This window comes from Thermobia domestica, chromosome 13 (assembly GCF_964235325.1).
Source record: "Thermobia domestica chromosome 13, izTheDome1.hap1.1, whole genome shotgun sequence".
In the NCBI taxonomy this organism is placed as follows: Eukaryota; Metazoa; Arthropoda; class Insecta; order Zygentoma; family Lepismatidae; genus Thermobia; species Thermobia domestica.
Genome location: NC_137466.1, coordinates 183,314,746 through 183,327,125, shown reverse-complemented (window position 1 = coordinate 183,327,125; position 12,380 = coordinate 183,314,746). Strand labels below are relative to the sequence as shown.

Sequence of the window (12,380 nt, the reverse complement as noted above, 5' to 3'; positions counted from 1 at the left end):
GGTTCCTTTCAAGCGTGGCTTCAGCTTCGGGAAGAGGAAGAAGTCGGCCGGGCTCACATCTGGGCTGTAGGGTGGTTGTGGAAGGACTTCCACCCCAATCCGGGTCAAAAAGGAGGTCACTAAGAAGGCGGTGTGGGCAGGGGCATTGTCGTGATGCAACTTCCACCGGCTAGCGATCGCCGGTCTTTCCGCTTGACGCTCCTGTGCAGTCTCTCAAGGACTTGTTTGTAGAAGGCGGCGTTGACGGCTTGTCCTTGGGGTACAAACTCCTTGTGGACCACCCCCACATTGTCAAAAAAAACAATCAACATTGTTTTCACCTTTGACTTCGACATTCTGGCCTTCTTGGGGCGCGGGGACGCAGGAGTGTGCCACTCCGCGCTTTGACGTTTCGTTTCAGGGTCGTACTGGAACACCCACGACTCGTCACCTGTTATGACGTCATCTTCAAAGTTAGGGTCACTGTTCATGAGGTTCAACAGTTCCTGACAACAATCAACACGTCGTTGCTTTTGTTCGTCAGTCAACACTCGCGGCACCAGTTTCGCACAGATTTTTCTCATTCCCAATTGTTCCGTCACAATCTTGTGCACTGTTGTGTGGTTCATATCGAGTTCATCAGCAATCAATCTCAACGATAATCGACGGTCTGAGTTCAGGAGATCCCTCACTTTTGCCACAGTTTCGTCCGTAGTCACTGTTGTCGGGCGTCCAGCCCTCTCCAGATCCTCAACGCTTTCCCGGCCGTTCCGGAACGCACTGTGCCAACGAAACACCTGGGCTTTGGATAGGGCTTCCTCTTTGTAGGCCTCCGTGATGAGAGAAAGCGTCTGAGTAGCCGTTTTCCCCAGGCGAACGCAAAATTTGATCGCATAACGCTGTTCGATGGAACCCTCCATGTTTGTTGATTTTCCGCCGTGACAAGAATGTTCACAAGGGCTTTGTCCAAGGCTTGTCCGCGCTCCACTAAGGCTCGGAGCCAACTGACGCGCGGTGCGTTGCTTTGCTCGGACCCCCCCCTACATCCTCCATCACCGACAAACCCGCTCCAGCGACACGCGCGCCGCGGCGCGGCGAGTCTCATTACTTATCATACAGACCTTGTATGTCAACTCGCAACTTTGCATAGACCCTATATGAAAATACCATAAAATATCCCATAGACCACACATTATTTGCATTATTTTTTTAATCCCATGTTTCCTACACAAAAAACAATTCAAATTAAAAGAATTCAGTTTGATCGAAAAAAAAATGGCGCATTAAAGGGCTAATATTTTACAAGTGCAGTTTTCGAAGTCTACAAAATTACTTCCAGCCTTCTAAACTTATTTTCTTATAAATCACTTATTAATTAATAGGAACTCTAGGCCCTATTTTCCGAAATGTTGTATACACAGGTTACACTTGTAATGACTAGAAAATGAATTAACATTCATAATCTATTTGTATTTGGTCTAGGAATTAATTCGTGCGGGTGGACAAGAGATGGCGCAACGAACGGAGCGTCCCACAGTTCCGTGTATCCACACATGTGTTGCAAACCCCTGTCATCGCGTATCGTTCGTAGTATAGGGCAGTGGATTAAAGCGTCAACAACACCAGTTTGTAGTTAAGTGAACATGGCGCAATTTGTGCCTGATAAAGTGTTTTTGCGGGGTGTCCTGCTGCATTACTTTAACATGCAGAAAAGTGCGACTGAAAGTCATCGTATTTTGGTGGAAGTGTATGGTGACCATACTCTAGCTGAGCGAACGTGTCAGAAGTGGTTTGCACGGTTTAGAAGTGGTGATTTCGGCTTGGCAGACCAAGAGCGAGCTGGACAGCCAAAAAAATTTCAAGACGAAGAATTGACAGCATTGCTCGAGCAGGATTCGTGTTAAACGCAGGAACAACTTGCAGCAGCATTAGGCGTTGATCAAACAAGTCTCCAAACGCTTGAAAGCCATGGGAATGATTCAAAAGATGTCACATTGGGTTCCACATGAATTGAAAGACAGAGACGTTGAAAGACGAAAAACCATTTGCGAATTGCTGCTTCAACGACAGAGCAGAAAGGGGTTTCTGCATCGAATTATTACGGGTGATGAGAAGTGGATCCATTACGAGAACCCTAAACGAAAAAAGGCCTGGGTGAAACCAGGTGAACCAGGTCCATCACAACCAAAACGAGATATTCACTGTGCAAAGGTGATGCTGTGCATATGGTGGGATATGAAAGGTGTGGTGTACTATGAGCTGCTGCAACCGGGTGAAACTATGAATGGAGAACGTTATCGACGACAATTAATGCGTTTGAAGCAAGCTCTGGCCAGAACACGACCAGAATGGGAGAACAGACATGATAAACTTATTGTTAAACGTGATAACGCTCGCCCACATGTCGCAAAACCGGTCAAAACCTATTTAGAAAATGGCGGATGGGAAGTTTTACCCCACCCGCCGTATTCACCAGACGTTGCTCCTTCGGACTACTACTTGTTCGATTGCATGAACAACGATTTGATTGGACAGCGGTTTACTTCTTCAGAAGATATCGAAACATGGGTCTCTGACTGGATCGCTTCCAAGGATGAGGACTTCTTTCGCCACGGAATCCGTACATTGCCTGACAGATGGGCGAAAGTGGTGGCTAGCGATGGACAATATTTTTCTTAAGGTATTTATGTATTTTGTGTTTGTACTACAGCTTCAATGTGTGCGTACCAACCGCACGAATTAATTCCTAGACCAAATATTATTCCAAAGCTCTTTACCAGATCATTTTGATATTAAACACACTTACCTAGTACTAAGGAAGAAAAGAGTATTTATACTTTCGGGTGACTGTGGAAGATATGGTATCGGTCGTATTAATGAAAACCATGGTCCCTGTAAACTGAAGCATCCAAGGTCACCGTAGCAGACGTGATCTAGATTCTTGATTTTTTCCAATATATTACAGTAGATTCCTGTATTAATTATAAGAAATATGATTGATAGTGCTATTTGTATTGCAGAGGAAACCCCATGAAACAGACTTTAGAGATTCAAAAATGTATAGGTTGGATAAAAAGTAGTGGGAGAAGACTGTTCTTAGGTCAAAGGGATGTATCTCACAAGGGAACCTTCCAAAAATGATAGTTGCAGTGAAAGATGTGACCTATGCCAATTGAAAGAGCTGTAACAGAGATGAGCATTTCCAAAAAAATAGCTGCCCATAGCAATAGGTTCAAGAAATATGAGGGGTGGAAGTTCAGGAAACAGCAAGGTTGGACAAGGGGGAAAAGTGCAAATTCCGAAAAAAAAAAAAGAAGGTAACGGCAAAATACAATGCTGACAAGTGATGTATAGAAATAATCTTGCCACAATAGGGAACAAATGAAGGCCACTGCAATGAAAAGCACATGTTTTGCAAAGAGCACTATATGAAGTGAGTGCAATATTCAGCGTCAACCTGTCATGTAGAACATAAGGTATGACTTGTATAATCAGTAGTACAATCTAACAAAAGAAAATAGAAAAATAGAAGTACGAAAAATACGGAAAAGATAGAGCTGGCTATAATGCGCCACATTTGATCACGAGCTGTGCATATTAGAATGAACAAAACAAGAAAGCACCAACTATGCAGGAAACCGACGTACCTAGAGTCGAAAAGAAAAACGAGTTCCAAAGTTGGCAACACTGGCCTTGAAAATCCAGACAATTCTAATATAGTTAAGCCACTCGCTTCACAAAATGAAAATTACGGCAACAGGCATTAGTTTTCCCATCATTTGTGCATGCTCGTCAACATTGTAAGTGCAATTGTTCGATGAGACAACATACATTTGCAGTGAGCACAGCGGAATACTGTCAATCCGTCACACATGGTACAATGATCGCCTGTGAATGTCTCGAAACAGTACTCTAGAGGTGTCGGAACCTTTGGTGGTCTTTCTATCACATATCCACACCTGTAGAAAGCAAACATAATCAAAGGCTTGGATAAACATGCCGTAAACTGGTAATGGATTAAGGCTTGAAGTTTCAGAAAATTCTCGGGGGACCAAATGTTAAACTGAATATCTGATAACACAAGCTCTATAACGTAGCGCACAAAGTTCTTGTATGGTCTAAAAACATTAACATCAAGTGGTTGTATCAGACCCGTACAACCAGGAGGGATCAGCTCAACTTTGAAATTCACTCCGGATGGTACATGCTCGTAGAGCAAGTTGTTGTCTTTGTTCGCTGTCCAAGAATCAACAAGTAGCACAACATCAGTTCGGTTTCTTTCGTCATCACGTCTTCATCACATTGGTATATGATAATGCCTGTCATCTCTGTTGATGGAACTCTCTTGTCACCAATGTATGTGCAACTGGCAGAAGGCAAAGGAACATTTACCCAGAAGACCAAAGACTTTTTGTCTACTCTTTTGAATATTAAGGACTTCCCAAATACAACCGCAAACATGCGGAAGAGTGATTTAAGCGTGTTTTATGCCAACGTGTTTTGGCCAAGTTTGGCAGAAAGAAACCTGATGTTGTGCAATTTGTTGATTCTTGGACAGCGAACAAAGACAACAACTTGCTCTACGAGTATGTACCATCCGGAGTGAATTTCAAAGTTGAGCTGATCCCTCCTGGTTGTACGGGTCTGATACAACCACTTGATTTTAATGTTTTTAGACCATACAAGAACTTTGTGCGCTACGTTATAGAGCTTGTGTTATAGAGCTTTATCAGATATTCGCTTTAACATTTGGTCCCCCGAGAATTTTCTGAAACTTCAAGCCTTAATCCATTACCAGTTTACGGCATGTTTATTCAAGCCTTTGATTATGTTTGCTTTCTACAGGTGTGGATATGTGATAGAAAGACCACCAAAGGTTCCGACACCTCTAGAGTACTGTTTCGAGACATTCACAGGCGATCATTGTACCATGTGTGACGGATTGACAGTATTCCGCTGTGCTCACTGCAAATGTATGTTGTCTCATCGAACAATTGCACGTACAATGTTGACGAGCATGCACAAATGATGGGAAGACTAATGCCTGTTGCCGTAATTTTCATTTTGTGAAGCGAGTGGCTTAACTATATTAGAATTGTCTGGATTTTCAAGGCCAGTGTTGCCAACTTTGGAACTCGTTTTTCTTTTCGACTCTAGGTACGTCGGTTTCCTGCATAGTTGGTGCTTTCTTGTTTTGTTCATTCTAATATGCACAGCTCGTGATCAAATGTGGCGCATTATAGCCAGCTCTATCTTTTCCGTATTTTTCGTACTTCTATTTTTCTATTTTCTTTTGTTAGATTGTACTACTGATTATACGCGTCATATCTTATGTTCTACATGGCAGGTTGACACTGAATATTGCACTCACTTCATATAGTGCTCTTTGCAAAACATGTGCTTTTCATTGCAGTTAGCAACACTGTTAACCCCACTGGTGGCCTTCATTTGTTCCCTATTGTGGCAAGATTATTTCTATACATCACTTGTCAGCATTGTATTTTGCCGTTACCTCTTTTTTTTTTCGGAATTTGCACTTTTCCCCCTTGTCCAACCTTGCTGTTTCCCGAGCTTCCACCCCTCATATTTCTTGAACCTATTGCTATGGGCAGCTAATTTTTTGGAAATGCTCATCTCTGTTACAGCTCTTTCAATTGGCATAGGTCACATCTTTCACTGCAACAATCATTTTCGGAAGGTTCCCTTGTCAGCACCACAAGAGCTTCATAGCTGATAAGGGGATGGGATAACGGAGACGAGGAAGTGTGGCAAGTGGTAACTACTGCGGCTATTGAGTCAAAAGCAGCCTTAAGGTAGATGAAGAAAGTGGAATTGCCATAACGATATGTTTCGGAAAGACGAACAACTTTCGTGCATTAAGCCCTTCGTTCCATGTGTCGTTTTTCTATGTGCGCGCTGTAATACCAGGTTTTCATTTACTGTTAAAAGACCGTTATATAGGAAATATTTATTGTGTGCGCTCGAGGAGAGCATTCATATTACTATATATATTTGCATTGTGGACATTTCGACTGAAAAAGGGAAATTTTGAGGTTCTAAAGGGATTTTACGCTGATTCAGGTTGGCAACACTGACCAGAGATCAAAGACAATTTTTTTTTCTTTTTTCCGATCACGAATTTGCTAATAGTTTACCGTCAAAACAAACACATGTGTGTTGTAATTGAATGTTCCCTTAGGGCTGCCATCTACGGGGACAAAACCTTTTTTCTTTCAGTAAGGTGCTGCCACCTAAGGAGAAATAGTAGAACTAACTCGTGTCTTGCATCTACTAAAAAAATTCATCATCACCAGGATTAATACGACCTTTAATAAAGGATATATTTTCATGACATCCCCATGGATATCACTGGTATTTTACAACGGAGTCTTTCATGCCATGAACATGGATGTCACTGGTAATTTACAACGGTGTATTTCATGACATACACATGGATGTCACTGGTATTTTACAACGGTGTCTTTTATGACATACACATGGATGTCACTGGTATTTTACAACGGAGTCTTTCATGCCATGCACATGGATGTCACTGGTATTTTACAACGGAGTTCTTTATGACATACACATGGAAGTCACTGGTATTTTACAACGGAGTCTTTCATGCCATGCACATGGATGTCACTGGTAATTTACAACGGTGTTTTTCATGACATACACATGGATGTCACTGGTATTTTACAACGGTGTCTTTTATGACATACAAATGGATGTCACTGGTATTTTACAACGGAGTCTTTCATGTCATGCACATGGATGTCACTGGTATTTTACAACGGAGTCTTTCATGACATACATGGATGTCACTGGTATTTTACAACGGAGTCTTTTATGACATTCCCATGAATGTCACTGGTATTTTACAACGGACTATTTTATGGCATCTACATGGTTATGACTGGAACGCAAAGGGTTAAGATTCAAGTGGCACGTGGGCCCAGTGCACAACAATGCTTTCAAGGATTTCGGCGTGACCTCTTCGCCAAAATGAAGGAACCATTTCGTGGGAAGCATAACAATACAAGAGAAGCTCATCTGTGTTGTATGGCAGTCTGTACGTGACATCGACAAAGATTGACGCGCTGACGATGTACGACATCTTGCACACGTGTGGCAGAAGGTAATAGAGATGGGAGGCAATTACATTCAAGGAATATAACAGCAAGGGCGCCGATTTCTCTGTAAATTTGGGGGACTCATTCAGATGCAGAAGGCATATATGAGGATTTTTAAGACAAATTTCATTCAGATTATGCCAAATATTGTGTATCCTTAAATACAATAAGGGGGCCCACATGAGCTTTTGGGAGGGCCGGGCAACCCCGGTTCCCCAGGATCGGCGCCCATGTGTACCAGGTGTTCTTCTATACATAAAGCCAGGTACAAACTATAACGATGTTGCCATTACTTTTAATCCAGGCCTTTCATTCTAATCTATATTTGAGGAGTTCCAAATAGTAATGGTTCAAAAATTTTGCATTATACCTGCCCCTCTCTCGACATACCTTCATATGATTGGCCCCTCCCTCGGCAATATCTCGTGACGTAGCTTTGCTTAACATCACAAATTTCCACGTAGTTTTGAACTGTCAATTTATTTTTAGTTTTAATCAGAGTTTGAGTGTGAACTTGAAACATCTCAGATATATTTTCTTAAAACTATTCCAAACATAATGATGTTTCTAGAACAGAACTAACGTAGGAATTCTTAACACTTTATGGACGAAATGGTTTTTCCCAGTAGACAAGGATATTTTGTTTTCTTTCTAAAATTCGTAATAAAGACTTGCTTAAGTTGTTTCTATTTTAAAGCTAGGGGAGACCGGGGCTGGTTGGCGAACTTTTCATTCTTTATTTTTTATAAGCAGATGGTGCACTGTATTGCAATGTAATGGATGTGTACGGACAGACCTCTAATCAGTTCAATTTTTGTTTTTGTTTTGTTGCATACAGTTTTGAGAAATAAAATTTTCTTTCTTTTAAAATGGAGTATGCCAACCGTCCCCTAGTAAGGGGCTGGTTGGTTGATATTGTGGGACTAGTTGGCATACTTTTTAAATATAGCAAGACACAAACAAATATTGGATTTATTAGAAATAGACGTTATTTTCTAAATTCTATTATATATATTGCAATGAAGTAGGCTATTTGAAGTTTGAAATGACTTTTATTCACAACATTTAAAAGAATCAGCATTATGAAATATGAAAACTTCTTTCTTTCATTTTAGCTTGGTTGTCATAGCATTGAAAGCTACAAGATTATCAAACCACATCAGTTTTAATATGATTTGGTGTAGGTTAATTCTTCATATTATTTCAAAATGCAATTAAAATAACAGAACTATCAAGAAACGTAGTTTATTTCCCGCTGTTCATAAAGTAGCTAAGAGAAACTAAGATATGTTTTAGTTGAATTATCGAGAAATGCAGTTTATTTCCTATTTTCCACAAAGAAAGAAAAAGCAATAGCTAGGCCTCTATTTTTGTAACAATAGAGCACATACAAAATATTCTCGATCCTGAGAATCAGGCCTATTCAGAAAATTCAGAGTCCGGCATACAGTCTTATCTCGATTTCTAAATTTTGACAGTAGTCCAATACGTGCATGCTATTCTATAACATTGAAGTAAAAGATTGGTAGAACTGTAAACAACATAACAATAAAACAAACAATGTAACAATAAAAGTAAAATGGAATAAAATTCTATACGGGATTGTTTGGCCCACTTGACAACCTACCCCAAATGCTATACGCCAACTAACCCCAAGCCCATGTTGTGCAACAAAGTCGTAATTACTCAGTAATTGTTTGGCATTTACGTTTTATTGTTTGAATATCCATAAAAACAAAGTTCAGATCTAACTAATGTTATATTACTTACCTCTGTACTCCAAGTAGTGACGATTCTGTGATGTTGTAACGAAAAATTGAAAAAAAAAAAAAAAAAAACTTCACTATTAAAAACACTCTTTACCTAATAGACGCCATAATCTGCAAGTTACAAATTCCATATAAAGGTGGCAGCTGCATCCATAGGTCACTCTTTTATGACAGCAGCAACAGCTCATTATGTTAATTAATGAAGGAGTTATATGCAGTTCGTCAATCAGCCCCTGCTGCCAACCAGCCCCAGTCTCCCCTATAGATGAAAACTACAAACTTTGCTATAGAAATATAAAGCAAAGGGAGGGTTACACCCATTGTCTGTCTTCCGGATGGTAGTTTCATGACGAGTAGAACCTTCCGCTTGTACAGAAAGTGTTAAAATTAACTACATTTTATTAACTCATTAACCAAAAGCAGTTAGTCCACAAAGCTAAGTTTCAATTAAGTTTCATTATCTCCACACAGTGACAGATTGAATAAATACAATTGAAGGACCTCTCATAAATATTTCTCTTCGTAATATGCATTACGATCAGTTGTGGCCCTAGGCAATTTGCCGCCCCATGCAATGTGGTATCATTTGCCACACCACTTTCTCCAGAAAGAACGAATCTTAAAAGCCACGATTTTAAGTATGCTACCCCCATCATGAACAACGAAGGGGAGGGAAAGATACTCGCACTCAGAAAGGCCTAAACACTACAAATACAACCTCGTTGTGTCTGTTTTTTTTCTTTAAATAATAATCTATTATGTTAGTGAAAGATAAACCAAACACATCTGTAGGGGAAAGATGTTAATCCTTTTTTATAGAATTCAATATCGGGCTTCAATCTCAATATATACCCTATCAGTTTGCAATTCCAGTCTTTACTTCTTGGTTTTCCTTCTACATTTATTAAAAAGTTTTTTTTTTTTTTTTAACTGTTCCCACCTTCAATGATAAGGAACTTGTTTATGCTAGGGACCGGATTTTAAGGTGCTAAAATGTGGTAGGATAAAAGGGAATAAAAGGTGCTGAAAAATCATTCAAGAAGGTGTTAATAAGATATCTTTATTAAGTGCTATAGTATATAGTTACATGAACATTGTTTATTCATTACTCCAGCAAATATTGTCAAAATCTTGGCTTTAAACATTTGACATAAACTGCAAAATTGTTTTATTTGATCTCTTAAACTTGTACAATATTCAACATTCTTGTAATAAAATTGTGGTTGAAACCAACTCGGTATTTTTAAAAGAAAATATTAATTTTGCAAAATTGGGGCTTGAGAAACCGTTACATACTACTGGGTTTTCAGAAGCTGGTTATACTTGCTTATGCACAACATTTCTATGTTTCCGCTTGGAGTTCAGTAGATCCTTGTATGAGGAGAAACTTTGCTCAACATCAACGGAAACATGGATCTTATAAAATAGAGGATCTGCCCTTACAACAAAATCTTGAAACCATACGTCATAGTTTCGCCACCCCTACTCTGCCCACTCCGCCCAATAGGATCGCAATGTTTTGAGCCCAACAATCATGGCGGAAACGAAAGTAGCCAATCAGACGATGGCAGAAACGAGAGTAGCCAATCAAACGTGCCGATGCTCGTTTGTTTTTTGGTTTCATCGGTTTAATAGGATGACGATACATCCTTGAATGGAAACTAGTGGTGCATATCTTGTAAGCACATGGACAATAAGTTCATTTGACCTTGCAAAGGTTTCTACGTCTGGATTGTTTCGCAAATTCAGTTCAAATTTGTCTCTAGCAATCCTCAAATCCGTCTAAATTTATGGAATATTATATGTAAACCAGATTGAAAATAAAACATATTGTTCTGTCCATTTTTTTAAAAAAAAGGATAGAAAAAAGGGACAATAAAGTTGCTGAAAGGTAAAAGAAGTAAGAAAAAGGGAAAATTGTATTAATCTAGCAAAAAAAAGTGCAAAATTCAGAAAAAAAGGTGCAACAATGTGCGTTCATTTTAGTTTGTTTTATGTCCGGAAATACATATTTTGAACTTTGGTTGTTATAACAACTACATTTTTAGAAAAGGTGATGCACCTTAAAATCCACTCTCTAGTGATAACTAACTAAATGGAACAAGTGTTCGTTACTGATCGAGAATTAAGATCTTGTATTTGACAACAATCAAGCAATTCATGCTGGGGTTTGACTATTTGCCGTAGAACTGTCCATGTGACATTAAACTAATGCGACGCAAACATGTTTTATGAATGTAGTATTCAAATAGAAGGTCAGCTTAGTAAATTTAACTACCATCGTCATGAAATGAAGTCTGTTCCCAACAAGGAATATTTATTTTAAACAATATAGTTTTGACAGATTTTGCCGTCCCTCGAAATTTGCCACTGTATGCAAATGCACGTGTTGCATGTATGGTAGAGTCGGCCCTGATTACAATTAATAATTATGAATGTACAAATGTTAGTTTTCATAGAATGTCCAATTAACACAAGAATCAATAAATAATACTAACGTTCCACGCTGGCCTCGTGGCTAAAGCCTGTATCTCTTGTGCACGGGGTTCAGGGATCGATTTCCGGTGGGAAATCAGTGAAATTTGAACTCAATACAATGATTCGTGGTCTACCATAAACTATAGATCCACGTGTCTTAGGCCATTCCTCGGTGCTGAAAACGAATGTTCGTGCAACGAACTAACTCCGTCCAACAATAAATAATACTGCAATTTCACTGTAACTATTCGATTAATATTTACCTGATAGAGAGACCACGATATGAAGGAAGATGTTGCAGGAACCAGAAAACTGTAATTTTACATGCATACTAGGAATGCAGCACTATTGTTAGTCAAAAAAGTTTCATGATGTAAGCTGAAAGAAAAAAACAACAAGAAAAATATAAACTAAAAATAATTCAATGTTGCTTTTAGTCCAGAAATTCTAGAGTATCACTAATAATAAATAAAATCCATATTAGAGTTATATTAGAATGGACGTGAATAATACGTAAAAAATATGTACCCATTGATTATTTTATGTATCTACTAGCCAACAGTGACGATTTCTCTGTAACTTTGAGGGGGGGGGGGATTTAGGGATGCGCTCGAGTCGAGTCGAGACATAATTTTCCTGACAAAATTCGAGTCGAGACACAGCTCTTCCAATAGAAAAATATAAATTTTTCGAGTCGAGACATCACTTTTACAGCATATTTTCGAGACAAGACAGTCTCAAATCTTGTTTCGTGCGCATCCCTAAGGCCACTCATAAAAAACAATACATACAACAGTACATATAACAACAAAAAATACATATTCATAAAAATACATGGGGGCCCACATGAGCTTTGGGGGGCCCGGGACCCACGTCCCCCACAGGATCGGCGCCCTTGCTACCAGCGTCAATTACCCGCTTCGTTGAGTTAAAATAAGAAAAAATAGTAATAGTAATATGTTTCTTTAGTCGATCACTTTTTACTATTACTGAAGCCCTCTCTGATATCGGTCATCGT

General features: G+C 39.3%; 1 protein-coding gene across 1 annotated transcript in view; it reads right to left on the bottom strand.

Annotated features, from left to right (window-relative positions):
* Positions 1 to 11,741, bottom strand: part of LOC145667450 (pancreatic lipase-related protein 2-like) — an 82,369-nt gene extending 70,628 nt beyond the window's left edge. Inside the window, exons 1-2 of the mRNA XM_081734931.1 lie at positions 11,626 to 11,741; positions 2,786 to 2,951 (exon numbers count right to left, since the gene is read on the bottom strand). Coding sequence (XP_081591057.1) covers positions 2,786 to 2,951; positions 11,626 to 11,692 — 233 coding nt within the window. The 5' untranslated portion in view covers positions 11,693 to 11,741. The remainder of the gene's footprint in view (positions 1 to 2,785; positions 2,952 to 11,625) is intronic.
* Between the last annotated feature and the right edge of the window lie 639 nt (positions 11,742 to 12,380).